General features: G+C 32.9%; 1 protein-coding gene and 1 long non-coding RNA gene across 2 annotated transcripts; one reads left to right on the forward strand and one right to left on the reverse strand.

The window, feature by feature from the left end:
• Nucleotides 1-685: 685 nt before the first annotated feature.
• On the reverse strand, nt 686-12,642 carry LOC111915395 (uncharacterized). The gene is made up of 3 exons (XR_002858161.2): nt 12,333-12,642; nt 1,343-1,442; nt 686-1,088 (listed from the first exon to the last, which is right to left on the reverse strand). It is a non-coding gene; the product is annotated as an uncharacterized LOC111915395 (long non-coding RNA).
• LOC111915394 (peptide methionine sulfoxide reductase A5) lies at nt 1,755-4,550 on the forward strand. The gene is made up of 4 exons (XM_023911055.3): nt 1,755-2,178; nt 2,738-2,850; nt 3,008-3,152; nt 4,218-4,550. Exons 1-4 carry the CDS (start codon nt 1,879-1,881, stop codon nt 4,413-4,415), a joined length of 756 nt encoding a protein of 251 aa, XP_023766823.1. The 5' UTR covers nt 1,755-1,878; the 3' UTR covers nt 4,416-4,550.
• Nucleotides 12,643-22,721: the final 10,079 nt, after the last annotated feature.

Here is a 22,721-nt window from a genome sequence, read left to right on the forward strand (position 1 = left end):
TGAGGGTAAAAGGAGGAAAGGACAACATAGAGGAAAATGGGAGGATGGTGTGAGGATACACGTGGAGTAGCTTGCTTTCCAAGCACATTACCTTAGATAAGAGGATGTGTACACTATGCATCAAGGTAGATGGTTAACATCGCCCTTTTCTGCGTTTTATTTATTGTGATGTACTGTTAATACAAACTTCTTGCATATACGATTGTATCTAAAATTTTCCATGTATTGTTTTGCTAATCATATTGACTTACTCCCCTTTCTTCTGTCCCATTTTAAAAGTTCTCAACCCATGTGCTCAAAATCTAATTCCCTTATGTTTATGACTTGCAGCTAACTTGGATTTTCTGTCCATTGTTTACATATTCTACAAGTATTGGTTGTATATGCAAGAGATAATCCAACTTACATAGTTTCTCTACTACATAACTGTCGATATCTACCATCCATAATTAGACAAATCAAGTTATTAAGGTCTAAGTGTTGATAGAAGTTTAGCTTATATCACCCTTAATGCAAATCTGACTAGTTTCTTTATTCGAGTTACCCAACGAATATGAAAATTTAAAGAATCATTGTAATTAATTTTGTTTTCTAATGATAAAATATACGAATATCAGAACGAGCATTTAAATTGGTGAATGTCATACCACACCATACAACAATATTGAATTGTTTTGTCATCGTAACTTTATTTTTCCTTCACCACACCAAACAGATTGATGTCATATCACACTTTACAATACTTTTTTCATTGTTTTTCTTTTTTTAATTGAATAAAACATAATTATATAAACTAATAAAAGAAACATAATTCATTAATTACGAAATACATACTAAATTTAAAAGATAAAAAAAAACATAATTACAACATAGTAAACTAGTACATGACGTCTAATCATTCGAACAACGTGTGAATTTTTCCACGTACACTGCATTATAGCCAAAGTAGTCGTTCATAAGTTGGTTGTGTTCGGCATCACGATTTCTCCGTAAAGAGGATTTCTTGTTTTTAGGCGCAAACTTTCCCCTTCATTTTCTTATAAATAAGCAAGTGTATGCACATGACGTCCCCGATAAACTCCGTTTCCCTTAACACCAACATATTTAATGAAGTTAACGAAGATGAAGACATTTTGATATAAAGTTATCGTAAACCATATATATAGTTTTTGTTGTTTGTTTTGTGACTTAAAATAAGAAAAATAAGGTAAATTTATAGAAAATTTTAATCAAAAAAAATTGGAAACATAATCGCTGATGGCTTGAAGCCAATGGTCCATTCCAACGTTCAAAAGAACAAAAAAAAAACATATGTTGAAACTATAACGTGCAACATACTTACCACGGTGGAACAAGGTGGATCGGTGTGAGTTTACTGCATATCACGGTGAAAAGTCACATACCGCGGTGTGTGGCATTAGGTGCACGGATGGGTCTTAGAGCTTCTCCAACCACAAAATCCAAAATAGTGATTATTAGCATCAAAATAGTGTTTGAGTTCCAATCAACCTCTAAAATAGTGGGTTTAGAGGCCTTTCTATTTGGCTTTTATATTTGGTGTTAAAATAAACCAACACAAAAATGGTGCTAAATTTGAAGGTTGGTTAGAATATTCTTACCCTCCAAAACACAAAAATAATTTAATTATACGATGGTAACATTTGTAACTTTTAGTGATATTTTATAAAATACAAAAGTTATAGGGGCCTATCGGTAATATATCGAATTCTGATTCAAAAGGAAATGAGGAATAATTAACTAAGCACATTGTTCCATTTACCCCCAACCAAACATACCGCCTTCCTAATCGGAGATCGATCTAAATCGATCGGAAATAATCTCCGATCGCCATTTTCTCTCACTCCGCCGGATAACCACATGCGAACCCAAATGAAGCTCCCTCTTTTTTATCAAATCTTATCATATCTTATTATCGGCATTATAGTGCCAGCTGATGTAACTCTCGGGATAAGGTTTCCAAATCCGATTTCTCAGGTCAGTGGAGATCCTCCCGATGAGCTTCTCAAGACAGCAGTTTTCGCTCTAGGAAGCTTCTGGAGGTCGGAATCCGTGTTCGGTTGCTTAGATGGAGTTGTGAGAACCACCGTTGGTTACGCCGGTGGATCCAAATCGAATCCCGAATACCGAAGCTTAGGTGATCACGCCGAGTCCGTACATGTATGTATATTTTGCTACCCTTGTAATCAGTATCGTTTACATTTCCATCTTATTTTACACTTGACCTCAAGTTAATTTCAGAATTCCATGCCTAATTGTACGTCTCTATGATAAAGTTCTTGTATTTACCTTTAGCTTGATTATGAGAATTCCAATTTGATTTGTGATGATGATGTATTAGGGGACATAGTTTATAGCTCTTCATAGGCCACCCTTGCTTAACCTAATCGTTTGCTTGTGGAACAAAGAAATTGGAGTGTTTATTTAGGTCTGACATTAACAAGGCTCCATTTCTTCTATTAACAACGCTTCTATAAAGATTGATATGAATAACTACAACAACTGATTAATTTGTATAAACCTAAGAATTTTGGTTTGATTCATGTACCTCTTTAGTGATATATAAAGATTAACGAACCATCTTCATTGTGTTCATCAAATGGTTCATAATGTTTATCTGTTAGAATGTTAATCTTGATGATATGATATAAATCTTGAGACAATTTATGGAAATGTTTTAAGGGAAGTTGCATCATGGTCTTCCATGAACTCTCTGCAGATTGAATATGATCCTCGGGTGATTAATTTCAGGCAACTTTTGGAGGTCTTCTGGTCTAGCCATGACTCTAGGCAAGTCTTTGGTCAAGGTCCTGATGTTGGCAACCAATACAGGTGTGACCATATTGCCCTTGTAATTTCTTTCATTTATCTGTGTATTATCAGATCCTACTTTCACTTCAAAATATGTACCCAATTATAGCAATTATACTTTCAATTTCTTTTTTCTGTTTATTATTAGAATTCCAACTTCTCAAATGTTATTAAACAGGTCTATTATTTTTGTTAATGGAACTGAGGAGTCCAGATTGGCTGTAGTGAGCAAAGAGAGAGAGCAAACTAAGTCAAGGGGTAGTATTGTAACTACACAAATTCAACAACTTGAAAACTTTTATCCTGCAGAACCTGAACACCAGGTTTGTTTTTCTTTGATTCAATTCTACATTAAGTTAAATTTATTCATGCAACATCACACTTTCTTTTTTAGAAATAAAAAAAAATACAAAATAATTATGTTTGTTGATTTGTGTTTTGTAATTTATTACATATGTGATGGATTAATGATAGTTAATCACACATGTGAGTTCCTCATAGAGTGGATGATAGAAAATGGAATGGAATTCACAAATATAAATTGAATAACGTTTAGATTTTGTATTTAAAATTCAATATCAGTTTGTAAAAAATACCATTTTTTCTTCTTTTTTTTTATTTCAATATAGATAATAGGGTTAATCTCATAAAAGACATTACATTTTGCGTTTTTTTCAGATTAAACAAACTTTATTTTTTACATCAAAAAGACCTTGCATTTTTTTCCTTTTTTCCGATCAGGCCCTTTTAGTCATTTTTCTCAAAAAAAAGTTAAATATGCAGAAAAGTCATATTATTTTGTGAAATTTTTTGATAGTCCTAGTGTTTTTTTTTTTTTTTTTTTTTTTTTTTTTTTTTTTTTTTTTGAACAGAAGAAAAGTCCAGAACTCCAGATTATTTAAATTATACATGATACTCTGTCATTTCCTGTTAAAATAAAAATAAGAACTTTTTTATTAATTTGGGTAAAAAAAATATTAAATACTCAGTCAGGATTTTTCTGTTAAAAAAAAATTCAGGACTTAATCAAAAAAATTTCCAAAACAACGGGACTTTTCTGCATATTTCCCTAAAAAAACATGTAAAATACAAGGGTTTTTTTCAGGAAAAACTAAAAAAGTTGAGGACTTATTTGGAAACATTTAGGAGGTTGAGGTTTTTCGGAAACAAAAAATACAAAGTTGAGGGCTTTTTCGGAAAAAATGAAAAAATATAAGGTCTATTTCATGAAAAAATAAAATATAGATGCGGAAAAAACAAGAAATATATGGTAAATAATATGGGTATTATGGTCTTTTAGTTAAAAAAAAAGGAGAATGAGTAAAATCCATCAAACATAGAATTTGAAGGATTTGGATTCTGTCTTTGACTTACGTTGACTTTTGCAGAAATTTGAGCTAAAAAGAAACCCATTCCTTGTTCAAGTGATTGGAAATTTGGTGGAAGAAGAATTGGAGAAATCAAGATTGGCGGCAAAGCTAAACGGGTATGCAGCAGAGTTATGTCCGCCAAGAATCCAAACCCGAATTGATGGAAAACTAAATGAAATTATCAGAAAAGGGTGGCCCATTTTAACACAAGTGTAGTACCTATTATAATAATATTTTGTATTTTTTTTTTCAACTACTTGAGTTCATATTTTGGAGGGTTTTTTATATTCTTGTATTTCGACAGAATGTTTTGGAAAGAATTGAAATTGGAAGTAACTGTTTATTCTAAAATACGGTGTTGGATAGGGGTTAGATTTTTGAAAAATGGATTATGTATTAATTTTTTTAGGGGATTTTTATCTGGTTGGTTGTTATTATCGGGTCGGGTTTTGGAGTTGGATTAGAAAAAACAAAACGATTTTTTTTTTACATTTCTTACTACCAAAACTTAGTATAAATAGGTGGTGGTTGTATCGGTTTCGACATGGTGCAAATAATTATAAAAAATCAGAATTTTATCGCTAATTATTGAAATAGATGAGGGTGACATTAATGACGAGGGTGACATTAACGAATTGGACTTATGTCCAACAATGGATCATACAATCATGATAATGACTATTTAGACAAGTATTAAAAATTGTATTTAGACAAACTGTATAAAGTGGTTTTTTAGAAATCTACATGGTCTCTAAGTTTTAAAAAAACTTCATAGATAGTCTATATGATTCCAAAATTTTTGATAAATACTCTTTCAGCACCATAAAAATATATTTATACCCTTTTTTTTTTTACATATTTTCAATTAAAATCATTAAAACAAATTAATAATAACACAACTATGAGTTATCAGCAACCCTGAAGACTATCGGAACTTTCAGTGGGCAAATAGCACGCCCTGTAGGTGATCAGCAACCCTAGAGACTAACCGAAGTCTCAATCACATATAAACAACACAAACACATTAATAACATCCGAACCAACTGGTCATCACATATATACAACTATTGCTTGTTCAAGTGATGAGACTCACCTAACATTGATGAATGATAGAACTCACACCCGAACTACCGAAACTAGACTCCGCCTAATTAAATACACTAATTAACCTTAATTAGTAATTAAGGTATTTTCACACACACACACACACACACTGCTAAAGGCCCAAGACAGGTCTAGTCTACACACTTAGAGTAAAAGACCATTTTACCTCTTACAACTGCTAACTCGCCTTGTTTCCTTTTCCTCGTTGGGATGTGGCCTTAGGGTATCGGTTAGTTGTCCGAATGTCGTCTAAATATTAGTTATATATTATGTATACATATATAGATATAAAGGTTCTAATCAGTCAGTTTAGTACCTTTGGGTAGTAAAGGTATACGTTCATATATTTCTCGTAAACTATTATAGGTATAGTTTTGGGTGTGTGTGTGTGTATATATATATATATATATATATATGATTACGTAATTTAAATGTGGATTTCGTCCTAACGATTCGATGCGGAAGTCACCTTTAGTTTCCCAGAATCTCTTCTAAGGAGAACTTTTAGTATGGGGACTATCAATCACATTATTACTTACTTACAGCGGGTCTCGTGAGAAGACTACTTACTTACAGCGGGTCTCTTGAGAAGACTACTTACTTACTTTCAGCGAGTCTCGTTAGAAGACTATTTACTTACTTTCATTTGGGTCTTGGTAGAAGACTACTTTTTATACTAGTAGAAAATATGAGATTTTCTAGGGTTTTCATATTTATACAAACTTTTCCTCAAAACAATTACAAGTCTTTTATTACAAGTTTTATTTACAAATAATGACATTAAATACTTGTTAATTCACCAGCTTTATGCTGATACTCGCTTTCAAAACAACTTGTATTCTCAGGTCACCGATAGACAGGTACGATGACCAGGTTTTGTGAAGACGGAGTAGTCAAGATTCGTCTTTTATTTTGAATATTCATTATATCGTTATTCTATGAAAGAACACACTTGTATTTAAAACTATATTATTAACGCAATGGATGATGTTTTTGCTTGTTTACTACTTTGCATTGTTGTGATACTTTACATGACGTTCTCCCCCCCCCCCCCCCCCCCCCCAGAACGTTGTTGCCGTTCTTGGTTTTGGGGTGTGACACCTTACTCCTTAAGAGGTATACCTTTGACCTTGTAGAGGTATGAGTCTTAGATATTATGTGTGGGTATAAAAGAGTGCATCACACTTTCATTTGATTTTAATATTGGTCTCTTTTCTCACTTAGATCGTAACCTTTCTTCTTCCTCTTCTCTTACGCTATTTTTGAATACTAGTTGCAAGTGTTGGTGCTTAAAAGTGTTTCTCCTTTAGTGCCTAATTATGTTAAGCAATTAAAGGCTTAAGAATTTACAAATACAAAAGGGAATTAGCATTCCTTTTTTCCTTACTCTTGATGACGGATATTTATAAAGAAGTTCAAGCCTCTTGACTTTGTTGTCTTCATCAACTCCCCAATTCCATGTGGGATCAAACGCTCCAAAGGCTGTCTTTTTAACATCATATGTGTTGTTCTAATCATTCTAGTTCATGTAATTGTATCCTCTTGGTGGTGTTTGTTAAAATAGGCTTAAAATAAACTAATTATTTTAAATGTTTTGTTTTTCGTATAAAATTGTTTTTTTTAATAAAAAGATCATTTTTAGTTTCCCAAAATCCCATAAAATGAATCAACATCTAGTAACTCACTAGGTAAATCCATTGCCTAACTATTTTGATGTGTGTTTAGATTAAAGAATTCGAGGAAATATAGATGCAATACATTTTAGAAGACCAAGACTTATAGTAAACTTGGACCTTGTTATGATACCAAAAGACCACTTACATTAAAAAAAACACTAAACCACTTGAAAAATTGTGGGACCATTATATTTTTTCCAACTATTATGAACTCTAAAACTTCTGATTTTAAAATCCAAATATATTTTTAGATTGATGTTGTAAAACCTCCCGACAAGATGTATTACAAACCTACCCAAGGAAATGAAGCCAGTTAAGTTAAAATGGGTGTACAAAAAACAGATGTTAGATTGAAATCCCAACTTGTCACAAAAAGATTATAGCTAAATGCCCGATATAGATTTTACAAATGTGTTCTCTCCCCTTTTCAAGCATAGTTCCATCATTATTTACTTAACATTTATTGAAATGCATGATTTGCAGCTTCAACAACTTGATGTGAAGACCAATTTCTTACGGTGGTTTGGAAGAAAACATTTACACAAAGCAACCTGAAGGGTATGCTATTTCTAGGAAAGAAGAGTTGGCGTGTCAGTTGAAGGAATTGCTTTATTGCTTAAAGTAATCACCCCGAAAATGGTACAACAATTTTGATAGTTTCATGATGTCTTACGACACGAAAAGATCATATTATGATTCATGTGTTTACCTGAAATTTGATAAAGAGCATCATATCTACTTAATACTTTATGTTGATGATATGCTTATAGTTACAAAAGACAAAACTAACATCACTAAACTAAAAAAAACCAACTTAGAATGGAGTTTGAGGTGAAATATTTGGGTGATGCAAAGAAAATAATTGGTATGGAACTATAAAGGGATCCATCCATAAAAAAATTATACTTACGCCAAAGCAACTACATCAACAAAGTTCTACACCGATTCAACATGCAAAATGCCACACTTGTAAGTACACCATTTGGCATTTGTTGACCATTTTCGACATTCTTATAAACCTTTTCGACAAACACATGCTTTGAGTGTTGCAAATCATTTTATGGATAACCTTGGGTAACAACATTATAATTATATCCAATGGATCTTGCAATACCTTAAAGGTACATATAAGGTCTGTTTAGAGTTTGGAAAACCAACATTTTGGTTATGTGGATATATCAATTCAAATTATGTAGGCGATCTCGACAAGTAGAGATCACTCATGGTTATGTTTTAGCTATTGGTGATTATGACATGAGTTAGAAGTCTACACTTCAATCTGTTGATATTTTGTCTACTACAGAAGTTGAGTACATGGCTATGTCAGAAGCTTCTAACAGACTACTTAGCTTAGAGGGTTGTCCAGTAAGTTATGTCGTGATTTCTCATACATTACAATTTATTGTGACATTGTAACACCAACGAAATTAGGGTTAAACATTTAACTTTTATAAAACAAGAATTGGGATATACCAAGTGGTATATATCGTAACGAGGTTTCCAAAAATATAAAGAACACTAAAATCCGAGTTATAACGAAGAAGTTATGACCAATCGAAGATCCGTGGCAATACCGGTAAAACACTGTTAAGCGTAAAATACGAAATCCCGATAAAATACTTTTTAGCCTTAGGTATCTAAATGAAAGTCATAGATATCATTAAACCGTGATCATACATAAAAAGAACGCCAAAATCTGACTTCGTATGAGGAAGTTATGATTTTTCGAAGTTTCTGACCTAGCAGTAGACAGCTAAAAACTCGAATAGAGATCGAGCGGTCTTTAGCTGACACAACCTAAACTAAAGTTGAAGACCTCGACAATAGGAGTACAACAGTAAAAGTCTGACAAAAATGGACACCAGATGAATGAGTTATGGAATTTAAACGGACTTTTCCAGACCTGGCCTGTTAAAATAACATAATAAAAATAAATTCAAAATTAGCCGACGGAGTCTAAACGAGATTTGTAGAGTATATTCTCACCTACGCGTTCATATAAAGAACGTCGAAAACGGAGCTCGTACGCGAAAGTTACGGATTTTACAAGTTTAAAGCTCAAAATCCGAGGCTGTCAGGTCTGCCACGATGCGGCACAGCTGGCCGCAACCATGCAAGTGACCGAGGGCGTCCAATCAATGGAAAAGGATAAGGCAGCCCACCACGACGTGGCCAACCCTTTTCCACGACGTGGCACCCAAATTCTTCCCCTATAAATAGAAGCTTAAGGGTGCCGGGGTTGGTGCTCATCTCTTTCCATCTAAGTGATGTTACTCTACGCAATTACCTCGATAAGCCATCCCGAAACCCCGGTTTTCACACTCAAGTCCCGAAGGAAGTTCTACAATCCCGAGAGTCCCGAGAATCCCGAGATTTTCCCGTGTTTTCAGCTTTTCCTGTCGAAGTTCTGCTCGATTCTACTCTCGACTACTTCAAAGCAACCACTTCAATCAAGTGAGTTCATACCCCTACAAACACGCTTTAAATACGTTTTTAACCACTTTTAAACACTTTTAATGGGGAGAATACAAGTAAACACACGGCTAAAATCGTGTGAAACATCGATCTTTTGCTATACTTTTCATACTGTTGTTTTAACTATCATATGAAGTTGTTATCATATAAAACACCTCACAACACAACTTTACCCTCTTGGGATACAGTATGTTCTATAAATAGAAATATGTTTTCTTTATACGTTTGCATACTACATCATATCAAGGGTAACCATTTTCAACTATAACATGATGCTTTTACAAGAAAACTCAACTCATCGTCACACCTTTGTAACACGGTAGAAAAGGAAATCATTTCATACAAATGATTTTTCATCATATTACTCGTGAACTCGTTGTTAGCCATCATGTGAGTTCATACCCCTTTTATACACCTTCAAATACTTTATAATGTACTTTTAATACATTTCGGAGGAGAATACAAGTAAACACCCGGTTAATCTCGAGTGAAAACGTGAAAACTCTTGTTATATCTTGCATGCACTAGGTTTATACAAAATGCATAGTATTCAGGGTAGCCATCCTTGTTAAACCATTTTATGCATTCAAAGAACTTATGATTTATGCTTTGTCAAACATTGTGAGAGAGGATAAACATTGCATACAAAACTATCACTTTAATACAAACTTAGTGGAGAATCCGTGAGACATTTACATCTTCAATGCTACCTTTTTTGCGAAAAGGTACAACTTAAAGTTCTGTCTATTATAACCAGAGTCTCCCGTTTGGAGAGCGTGTCAAATGTGTATAGATCTATATAGGAAGTCATGATCCCGCGCCCAGACTATTAGCTACAATCCTTTGGGTGACAGTTTGTCATAAACGTTTCGACGCCTGAAGACCGTCGCCACAGGCATATTATGTTTAGTATGGTTATAAAACTCACCGGATAGACAATTATTATGGTATTCTGATTTTATGAACGAGTAGCTATTAAAACTATTCTTCATCTAACAAGTGCGATCTTCTTATAGCTTTATTATATAAAACTATGCATCAACCTTTAAGCATGTTAGTTGCTTGCGATTTTCGGTCTTAGAGACTGCCTGTTACTTTAGGAAAATAAGGGATTTTCCTGCATCTAAAACAATCAACTAATAGGAAAATAAGAGATTTTCCTGGTGCAACTATTTACAATTCACAACACGAACATTCATATGCATTTCATACTTTTATAAGAAAATAAGGGATTTTCTTGGAAAACGCACGAACTTTGGAATGACATACATTTCTCAAAACCGCTTATGAACTCACCAACTTAATTGTTGACACTTTTCCTTTGAAATAACTTGTATTCTCAGGGAACCGCTAAGCAGGTTTGGAAATCATCTTTTGGGGATTAACGTTCTGGCGTTAATGACTTCTTTTGAAACATGTTATTGTATTTATATTTTGAATATGTAACAATTACGATTATGTAAACACTTTTAAATATTTATATATTTGGTGGTGTGTACTTTCCTTACTATACAATTGTTATGATACTGAATATAACGTCCTCCGCCCCCGAACGTTTCCGCCGTTCTGGTTTGGGGGTGTGACAGACACTCAATGCGTTATATGCCTACAAAAGATTCGATGTTTTATTAGCATACAAAGCACATTGACATATGAAACCGATACATCAAGGATGTCATTGACCAAGATAATATGAAAGTAACAAAGATTGACACCAATGACAATGTAGATGACATGATGCCAAAGCTGGTTCTCTCTGTCATATTTGAACTTGTTCTGATTTGGTAGATATTCAAATTAAGTCTTTAGAGACTTTTGAACACTATATGTTTTTTTTTCACTCGATGATTGAAGGTTAGATTGTTGAAGATTAGTTTCGTCTCAAGATGGAGTTTGTTGATTATGCTTCGAACCCTTCCAAACTTGGTGCTCAAGAAATTAATGTCTAACATTTTTTTTATTGATGTAGCTTTCTCTATACCTATTAGAGGTTTAGTAGGAATCTTTTATTCATTATAAAAAGGGTGTTAGATAATCATCTCATATTATTGATGTTTTAATCAACCCTTGTAATTTGTTTGTCACCATAAATTTAATTCTTTAAGTGGTTTTTTTTTTCGTTTCGGATGTTTTCCACTTTAAATCCACTGTCCTTTAGTGTGTTATTTATGGTTTTCTTTGGAAAGGGAAATTCCCTAACGTGGGTTTTCGAGCCAGCTTTCGTGCACCGACTAATCCACACTGCGGACATAAGGTTATGTCTCATGTATTGGAGTCACTGCAGGCGAACATCCATGTTCACTGGGGCTGAGTACTGTCAAGATTGGAAAATGAGTTAATAGGTTATCCACCTTATCTTCCACATGTCTTACCAAGTGACCACAATTATTTACGTTTTGATCATTACGGTATCTATGTTTAGGAAAATCAAATCACCAAAATATTTCCATTTTTAGTTATATTATAAGATTTAAGATTTGAAGTGTCTTGTTCAAACCTTTAATATATATCAACTTATACCAAATAAAATAGTTCATAGTTATAATCATAATAAGTACGATCTCTAGAACCTTGATTTGGTTTGTCGCCGGTTAATGTTTAAATAATTTTTATTTATTTGCAAGTATTAATCTATAGAAGGTTGAATAATTTGTGAGGAAAGCATACCATTCCTTGAAAGACGTATAACAATCGAATATATAACTTATGAGGAAAGCGCCAACAATTTGCAAGTATTAATCTATAGAAGGTCATAAGTCGTCGGTACTACGCGGAGTGTTTCCCCTCTCAAAGTAATATATAACTGTAGCAACATAAAGAATAAAAACCATCCAAGACGAAGGCCGAGCAAGAAGCAAGAAATAAGGAAAACATAAACCTGGTTTTCGGTGGTGAGTTATATGATGGGCGACTTCCCAGAAAGCAATATCTTTCATTATAACCAATATTTTGATGAAGACCTTGCAGAAATACCATTGCTCCGAAGGGACACAAGTAGACTTCGTTTAATTCATAACACTCCTTTTGATCCTCTCTATAGTGACGGCGGTGCTGGGACTGGTATTGGTGGCGGTGGGGCTGGTATTGGTGGTGGTGCTGGTGAAGATGGAGGTTTCGTGCGAAGAGTGAAATGGTGGAGGAAGTTTCTGGCCTGGTGTAAGAAACTAAGAAATAAACATAGACGCCGTTCTAGAAGATAAAATAAAAATCTTAGACAAATGTATTTATGTTATGCGTGTGGTTGATATTGGATTATAATTATCCAACTTTGATTACGATTTTGATTTTGATTTTTATTTTGTAGTTGCAGAGAGAAAAAAAAATAGATGCAAACAAAAGGATTTGAAGCAGTTGATTTTGATTTTTAATTAGGCCTATGTACATGTAGGTGTTCTTGTAGCAGAATATGTTGATGATTCAGTTTCAGTTCCTGTTCTTTGTGAAGGGTGCCAAAAAGGTTAATTAAAAACTGATTCTAACTCGAACTGAATTCTTTAGCAACGATAAAAGGTTATCCCTAGATATAAGTATTAACGTTTATCACATATGTATTTCGTCTACTAACTTGTACAAGAAAAAATATGTTCAAATATTATAATTTTTGAACATATTCTTTTATCACAACCTCTCCATTGCTAAATCATTTGTTATATAATGAAAAGTTGGAGAAATATATTCAGGTTTTTTATATTAAACTAAAATTTTAAAAACATTACATCTTAGACAACATTTTATAATTAATTTCTAAAATTTTCCAAGAATAGCACTTATTTTCCCTGTTGAAGTACACGTACATATATACATGCCCAAGAACATTTTTCTTGAAAATTTCCAAGAATAGCACTTATTTTCCCTACGGTGCTGTTTGTTTTTTTCGAAGCGAAAATTCATGAAGTCTGCAGACCACCTCTGCAATCCTCTGTAGCAGAAGAGGTGGAACAAACGGCTGCAGCGTATAATAAGAAGCATGTTTGTTTTTTAACATCTGCAGACTGCTGCAGTAAATTGAAATTTAAATAAACTAAATTTATAAACTGAAAATAGTTCTCAACACCGAAATTTAATAATTCTAGTCTTAAAACATTGAAATAATAATAACAAGAACATGTAAAAAACAAAAATATAAAAAAAAAATTTAAAAATGTAAAAGAAGCTAATAATTTTATTCTAGAAAAAAAAACTAATTTTAAAAAACATTAAAAAAGAAAAAAAAAATTAAGAAAGTATTGCAAACGTTGTCTACAAAGTTTGTAAAAAACTACACGTTAAAAAAGATGTAACTGAAATTCAAAATATTATTAATAAAACGGTAAAAAAAAATTAAAAAAAATCGTGGAAATTATAAAAATAAATTGTATCACATCCGTAAATAAAAATCTAAAAAAATCAAAGTTTAAAAAAAAAAAATTAAAAAAAGGTTATACAAAAATTCTTAAAAAAACACTTAGAAAAAAATGAAAGCTGAAGAGGTTAGAAGAGGCAAGTCAAGCGCTGCGCCACGCAGCACACGCGCAGAGGTTTTGTAGTCTGAAGTCTTCCAAAAACCAAACTGCTGCGAGATAGAAAGTGTTGCGCGTGTGCTGCGCCGCGCAGCAATAAATGGTTTGAAGAGGTTTTTTATAGAAAAACAAAGAGCACCGTAGTTTTGTGTACATGGTGTGCACACATGAAGCAATAAGTGGTAGGGATGTATCATAGGAATAAAGATCGTGGAATTGGTAGTTAAGGTGGTAGTGATCCAAAGAATGGAGGACGGTATGGATAAGATAACGGCGGTGCTGGGGTTGGTATTGGTGGTGGTGATGGTGAAAATGGAGGTATCGTGCGAGGAAAATGATGGAAGAAGTTGACCTGGTAGAAAAAACTAAGATATAATTAAATATCTTAGCCCGCATTAAAAAAACAAAAATAAAAATCATACACATATAACGTGAACATGTTGATTTTTTATTACGAAGATGTGTTTTGTTTAGTTATGAATATGGTTCATATTGGATTATAATAATTAAGAAAAATGTAATACTATATTTGTAGAAAATTCGTCAATCGTAATGAACTTTCCAATTATTAGGAAACGTCAGCATTGAAAGTAGAAAATGATGTTAATGGTTTTATAAAGCTAGAAAATAAAACATTGTATTTATTATATTCCAATACGAATGAATAATAATAATCATATCATAGATAATAATAAAATAGTAATAATGAAAATGATAAAGTAAATATATTTATATTTATTACACTACAAAAAATGCTAATTAGTGATGAAAATGAAATGGTCACTAAGGTGTTTTTTGTTTTTTCTAAGCGAAAATACATGAAGTCTGCGGACAACCTCTGTAACCTTCTGCAGTATGCAACATTCTGCAATAGAACATGAAAATCAAATAGATGCAGTCTGTAACAAGAAATATGTTTGTTTTTTAACATTTACAAGTTGTTGCAATAAAATGAAATTTAAATAAACTGATTTTATAAACGGAAAATAGTTCTCAACACCGAAATTTTAATAATTATAGTCTTAAAAAATTTAAAAAAAATACTAAAAAGAATATGTAAAAAAAGTAAAAATATGAAATTTCTTAAAAAAATATAAAACACACTAAAAAAATATAAAAGAAGCTATCTGTTTTTTTTAGAAAAAACTAATTCCAAAGAACATAAAAAATAAAATTAAATATATATATATATATATATATATATATATATATATATATATATATATATATATATATATATATATATATAGGGAAGGGTTATATGGAAAATGAAGGATTAGGGCAACACATGCTTGAACCAATGAAAACATGACAACACATCATTTTAGGGTAACTACATAAATAACTTCCACAATACATTACTTGTGAATAAAGAAATGGACACGTGTCGTTTGATTATTGGTTCCAGCGTATGTTGCCCTAGTTATTTATTTTCCATAGAACTCATTCCTATATATATATATATATATATATATATATATATATATATATATATATATATATATATATATATATATATATTGCAAACAATGTCTAGAAAATTCGTAAAACAATCATACGTGTTAAACAAAGATGTATCAGAAGCTGAAAATATTATTAAAAGAAATAGTAAAAAAAGTGTGGAAACTATAAAAAGAAATTGTATCAAAGCTGTAAATCGAAGTTTTTTTAAAAAAAAAAACAAAGTTAAAAAAATTAGCAAAGTTTTAAAAAAAATCAAGTTATACCAAATTTCTATAAAAACCACTTGAAAAAAATGAAAGATGAAGAGGTTTGATGACGCAAATCTAGTGTTGCGCCACACGAATTACACTATGAGGTTTTATAGTCTGAAGCGTTCCAAAAAACAAATTACTACAAAATGTCAAGTATTATGTGCATGTGTGCTACACCGCGCAGCAAAAAGTGGATTGAAGAGATTTTTCTAAAAAACAAACAACCTCTAAAATGGTAAAAGAGTGGTAATGTTAAGTGCAATTTGTGCACCTTTTAGTCCCATTTCATGCATCTATTTAGCATAATTGTCCTTCATTTGTCTTGAATTTAATCACATTTTATGTTAGTCTCTAGAACAACCTTATTTGCACATTTTCATGTCTTTTTTAGGTAAACCTTAGGTTGGAACGCGTTTTGAGAAGTGTCGAGAAGCATTGGTGAAGATTTCGGGATGATCGGGCGAAGAACGAAAAAGTTGGAAAAATCAAGTTTGGATTCGGAGTCAGAGGGGAACACGCGGCGTGTTGAATTTACACTGAAAAGTGGGCACGGGGCGTGTTTGACCAAAATGGGAGCTGTTGACCATGCTGAACACGGAGCGTGTCAGTTTAGTGCAAATCAACACGGGGCGTGTTGCTGAACACGACCCGTGTCAGTTTAGTCTATTTTAACACAGGCCGTGTTCGACCCAAAAACCAACTTTTGGCAGTTTTTCCTATCTTTTATATTACGGGTTGAGGGTCATTTTTATACACACACAACATATCAGAGCACCATTGGAGAGGAGAATTCGAAGGTTTTTGCAAGGGTTTGTCCGTTAATCATTTGGAAACATTAATTCTTGTTTTTTGTAAGTTGTAATTACACTTAATTTCATCTTTTAGACTTGTGATCTTGTTCTAGCCATGTGTGGCTAGAACCCTAACTTCTCCAATTTCATGTTTTGACTTCTTGGTAGTGACTTCAATCATATGACATGATGTTTGTGTTGGATTATGTGTCTAAGCCCATAACTATTATTGGTATGTATTCGACCTGAGAGTAGCATGGTCCATTTGGGTTGCATATCATCAGGACAATTTGTTAGGATGGACTTTTGAGAGAAGGTTATTTATGGTTTATTAATATATTATAAGCAATAATATATTAATATGAAATCATATGTTTAATTTAGTATTGATCAAGAATTAATTTGGAATTAATTTAGCGGTCGAAAGAGACTAATTAAATCTATGGGGACTAATTATGATAATTAGTTATATTTATATGTGTTGGGCTTATGATCCATGTTGGACCAAGTTTATGTATGGATACATAAAGAGTTGGGCCATATGAACCATGGATCATAAAACCCATGGGTATGGATTTGGGTTATATCCATGACCCTAGAAATCCCACATATAAATAGATACTTCATTGCCCAAAATCGCCACTTGTATCTTTTTAGAGTTCATGGTGTCTTTTGTGTGCATGGAATTCTCTCTCAAGTTCATCCTTTGTCCATGGTGTGTTGTGATTCCATTTGAGGCTTCCACACTATTGGGGCTAAGCTCTTTAAGGCCAAATACACCAAGAATTCAAGCTCCATCAAAAGGTTTGTCATGCTAACTAGTATATTATATTTTTATGTTAAATGCATGTTAGTTGTAAGATTAATACCTTGGAAACCATTTGTATGTATAATTAATGAAAACATACATCCAAGGTAGTTAGGGTTGTATGTGCACCATAGGATGTTGTAGTATACCAAAACCCAACAGTGGTATCAGAGACATGGGTTGTTTTCAATTATACTTGATGCAAGTTGCTAGAAAAAACTAGAAAAAAAATCGAATTTTTTTGCTGTCGGGATAGCAGACTCGACGAGTCTACTGATGGACTCGACGAGTCCATGAACAAATTCATCCAACTCGTCAAGTTGGTTCATGCACTCGACGAGTTGGACCCCCTGACAGCTTATCTTCGAGTTTTTTTGGCCTGTTTTGGATTAGAATCATTACCGCAAAGTGTTTTTGTTCATAAAATTTGTTTTTAGATACTATGGTAATGTTTATTCTCATCCAAATAAAGGATAATAATCAAATTTTCAAGTTTTATACATGTTTATATGATGCTTGAAAAATGTTGATTATGAATGTTCATGTTTATGAGTTTGTTTAGATTAATAGGAAAAATTATGAGATAGTTGTTTTTAATCCAAATTAATCTTGAAGTTGTTCATAATATGTGTTTTTGTAACTTGTCCTCAAGTTACATGAAAAGTCACATTTATGAATTTTAAAACTCATAAAATTTCCATAAGTTATGAAAAAAAAATGAAGAGTCACATTTTTTAATGCTTTTAAAGTCTTCCATAACTTGTCTACAAGTTATGGAACTTGAAGGGTTTTTTTTCCATTAAACCACTTTAAAATTCATAAGTTATGGAAACCATAAGTTTTTTGAATTGTTCAAAACTTGTCCTCAAGTTTTGGAATTTGAAAGTTAAACCCCATATACACTTTAATTCCAAACCCAAGAATTTTAAAAATTAAAGTTCAAACTTTATGGACTTCATTAAATTAATTAAAGTGTCTAATTAAAAGAGTTAATAATTCCATAAAGACATGGTTTAAGTTTAATTAAATTAAGAGTATAGTTTAATTAATACATTAAACCACCAAGTATTTTAAATGTTTAAAATACACCCTTATACAATTATAATATTAATAGTTAATACTTATATATATGTATAAGAACAAAGTCAGTCTTACCGTTAGTAGGCCTCATTCACGAAGTCGGTCTATAAGGGGGGGTATAAGGTTATTGCCTATAAAATGGCAGTTTAATGGGTGTCCACTCTCACCCACGACTTCCTTGACCGGTGGAGGGTCGTTAGCCGAACGGGTAAGACAAGGACTATAATTCTCCCTTCATTAAAAGTATTAATGATAAATACTAAGTAACTAAACCTTTTATAAATACCCAACCTTAGTTACTTAGGAAAAAGTGAATAAGGTGCTAATCCATGAAATTACACTTTGCACTTTGTTTAAGTCAGTTAGTGGAGTGTGTGTGGTTAACTGGCACACTAACTCGTATTTAACAAGGTAGGCAAAAGGTAACTTAATGTTTATCATAGTATCGATGGAGCGTGTGTGGTTAACTGGCACATCGATTGAGGGGTAAACACTTAAGGGTACCAAGTAATTTGATGGTTACTTCACACCTTGTTTTGTGATCCTTGGCATCCCAGTCACAAGACCTGAAGGGCACACTCGAGATTGAAACATGCCATTGAACAGTTCAATGAATCTCAAAGATCTAGGAGTTTCAAAAACCAATTAAAACCTAATAATATATATTTTGTTTTCATGGTGGAAATTGGTGAATCGTCATTCGCCTACCTTCAAATATTTTATAGCTTGGATTACGGCATCCCTCTTCCAAGTTATAAAAGTATTGTGTTGGGTCCTAGCCTTAATATTTCATATTGGGTGTTATATTAAGGACTTTAAATCAACTATCTTGAATATCTCCCAAAAGATGTCTGGTTTAGACATTTATGATCTTCCCAAATCTCTTGAAACAAGTTTTCCTAAATGAAGATGATGTCCCATGGAAATCATACTTCTTTCACCTCCTCCAATTATTCTCCCTAACCCACAAGTTCCTGTAAAGTTTAAGGTCACTCAAGCCCTATTGGCAAGAAAAGGTCTATGTGTGATCACATCGTGGAGATGTAGTCACATATTGACAATCTGGGAGAGTTGGGTGTCAAAGTCTTGAGAAAGTTGGTGGCTCAACTACTTTCTAAGTCACATAGTGAGTTCTTTTGAAACACCTATGAAACAGACTATGACAAGACCCTTAATGATCTTATCTATTTGCTAAGATCAACTTCCTAAAAACTTTATGGACATTGACAATGATGACACTGGAAATCCAGAAAAAGCATTCTCTTCCCAATGGAAAGGGATCGGCCATAGTCAACTCGCTTGAATGGTAAAGAGAGAGGCTAAGTCTGAGATAGTCCCATTATCAAGGGTCCATTGCCAAAGGAAGGGGTATTGGTTGCGAAGCTGCCAATTTACCTAAGGTTGTTAAAGTCAATAAGTTTGACTCTACTTCAGGTAAAGTCCACTATCTAACTCTGCTAAGTTTCTATTATGAGATTCTTGATTCATGATGTGACTAGGTCACATGGTGATGTTTTAAGAATCAAAGAAAAGCGAAGAAACTTAAAGAAAGAATATGCTGAATCTGATCGCGTAGATGGATTTCTATTGCATAGTTTGAAGATCGGATTCTTGAGCTACTTCTTAGGAGTTATGATATATTGCTTAGAAATAGATAACAAAAAAGTTTTCATGCTCTTTTGCATTGTAAGAATATTTTTTCCGCAAAGTTTTTAAAATAAAAGGAAAAATGATGATTTTATTTATTTTAAAATATCCTTACAATGACATTTAAGGGGAAAAAATGTTGCTTATATGATTCCATTAAGAGCAAGAGTGGAAATATGAATTTGATTCTTTCATTTGTGGTAGTGTCTAAATTTACCAAATAAGGAAAGATTCTCATCACCCAAGTTTCAGTTGGATAGAAACTTGGAATCATGCAAGTTGTATTGCATGAATGAGAACTTTTGAGTATTGGAAAAATTAAGACTGACTACTTGTTCACATGGATGTGTGAGTCAAGTGAAGGACTAAGGGATCGGCTACACATTCTTGTGCACTGGTCAGAGTCCACCACAAAAGACCGATAAGACTATTCCTCATAATTTACTATAGCTCAGTAAATATGGTTATACTTACAAGCTTAAGTGTAATTCTGAGACATTGGAAAAGTTTCCAATGTATGGCAGAACGAATAAGAAGAATCAATTTAGGCAGAAAGATAAAAGTTTCTCAAATCTGAAAAGATGGGAGAGTACTTTAGTATCATGTTTTAAGACCATCTTAATGATTTTGAGACCTTATCACAATTCATCCTCTAAGTGTATTCTGATAGTTAAGAGGAGGAGTTATATTTAAGAGGAGGAGTTATGAATTGTTGAAGTGGTTAAATCAAGAAGATGATTCATAGTTCGTTCCAAAAACAATTCTTAGAGTTATACTCTAAGATTGTAACTTGAGTGACATGTCTGAAAGAAGGTTTAAAACAGTTATCAAATGTAAGAGTAAAAGTTTTCTACTCTTGTACATTTGAAATTGGTAAGTTGTGATGTTTTGGATAAAACAAAGACCAACTAAGGCCAATTGTGTGAAGTGTTTGTCTTGATTAGAATCCACACTATCTCTTGAATATCTGACAAGAAAGTCTTATATGTCAAGAGGACAGTGGGAGTCTTAAAGGTCTTGAAAGTCTCAAGAACTAATCAAGAATAAAACCTGAAGTTCTTCACTAGCATACGACTTGAGGTTTATAACCTATCGTGTTGACATATTCTGTGCCCATTCCAGTTAAAGTTGGCTTTGCATATGAGTTCTTAGAGTTCTCAATTGGTTGTACAACAACTTGGAAGCAATGGCAGGCCCTTGAGATGCCAGGTGGCAAGAAATTAAAATTGAGTTCAGTCCATATGAGTTTGGATTTGTCATTATCCTTGTCTTGTGACTATGGTTTTGAGAATTCACATGGATAAGAACACATACACCATTAAATCGAAGGGTCATAATGTTTCTCTCCGATTCATGAAAACGATGGTGAGGAAACACTTCCACAAAGTAGATTTGAAGTAGATAGCAATTGTGATATTTTCATTCTCAAAGTCGTTAGTGGAGCTGTGTGGTTAACAGACACACTAACATGGACTTGTGAGAAGTGGAAAAGGTCTAAACAATTGAGACTATGATTATGACATCCCTTTTCATAGTTCTGGAATTATTTAGACACACTTGTGAGCTATCTAAGATAAGGTGTATGATATTGATAAAGTTTTATCAAAGCAATCTAGTATCAGAAATATGAACTTTGGTAAGAAAGTCAATAAAGTATTGTTTTTTCTAGAAGTTCAACTGATTTCTGAGTACATGTGAAAGCTAGTGGGAGCATACGTGTTATGCTAATAATCATCATGTTAGTGGGAGCATGATAATTATGATAAAGGTTGCAAGTTAGCAATGTTAATTATAGAAAACAAAAGGTTTCAATTGGGAAAAAGTTATTTTGCTATAAATAAGGGAGAGGAAATTGTTGAAACATAAAAGTGACCCTCTTGAACTCAGTTACCGCAACCATATACCTACCGCAACGGTTCAACACCCGCAACCATTTCAGCATCCGGAGTCAATTCTTCATCAGCAACCGCAATCAGACATTTGCTACTACTGTCTACTTATCTAGATTACTTTACTTATCTTTATGTAATACACTCCATTATATAGTATGCCTTGCACGGCTGCTTATAGAGTTGTTTAGTTCTGAGACTTCATAAACAGAGACTCTTTCTGATGTATTAATCACAACTTCTTACTACTGAATTTCTTCTTCAACCATCTCTCTTATCACTCGATGACTTGTAAATTATTCTGAATATATTTCTCCAAGTTATCTTCTTTATTTCTCTATCTTTCTATTCTTCTTACTCTAAATTGCTACCGAAACATATCAAACTATAACCTCTCTCTGGAGCAAGTCTTTTAGACTTAATCACTAAGCTTGATCTTCCTTATTAACTCGGAGTGAATGCATTCCTTGTTACGAATCAGCTTAAGTGTATTCTTGATATAACAATTGTTGTCATTTATATTTCTTTACTTTCCACAACTAACTATCTAACTATCTAACTATATTATTGTTGAGCTTTAAGATCCTTTGAGATTAACTATTCCGTAATATACTTGTTCTAACGTTTGTTCAAGTGTGTCTCCAAGTTTTTCTCTCAACAATTGGTATCAGAGCCAAAGTGGTTGCTTTATGAATATCGGAACTTTGTTTTTTCATTAGGCCCTTTATACCACTAAAGCTCATTTCTTCTTTAAAAAAAACAAAAAAAAAAATCAAATGGCACAATCGTTATCTTTGAATGTCTCCAATAGTGTTGGTGGTTCTAACTGAGCTCCAAT

This window comes from Lactuca sativa, chromosome 4 (genome assembly GCF_002870075.4).
Source record: "Lactuca sativa cultivar Salinas chromosome 4, Lsat_Salinas_v11, whole genome shotgun sequence".
NCBI classification, from domain to species: domain Eukaryota; kingdom Viridiplantae; phylum Streptophyta; class Magnoliopsida; order Asterales; family Asteraceae; genus Lactuca; species Lactuca sativa.

Bases quoted from the DNA above. Each gene is read 5' to 3' on its own strand.
- LOC111915394 (XM_023911055.3), top strand. From the start codon at position 1,879: ATGCGAACCCAAATGAAGCTCCCTCTTTTTTATCAAATCTTATCATAT. The intron at 2,179-2,737 runs GTATGTATATTT...AACTCTCTGCAG, and splicing joins ATCACGCCGAGTCCGTACAT to ATTGAATATGATCCTCGGGT. The intron at 2,851-3,007 runs GTGTGACCATAT...GTTATTAAACAG, and splicing joins GATGTTGGCAACCAATACAG to GTCTATTATTTTTGTTAATG.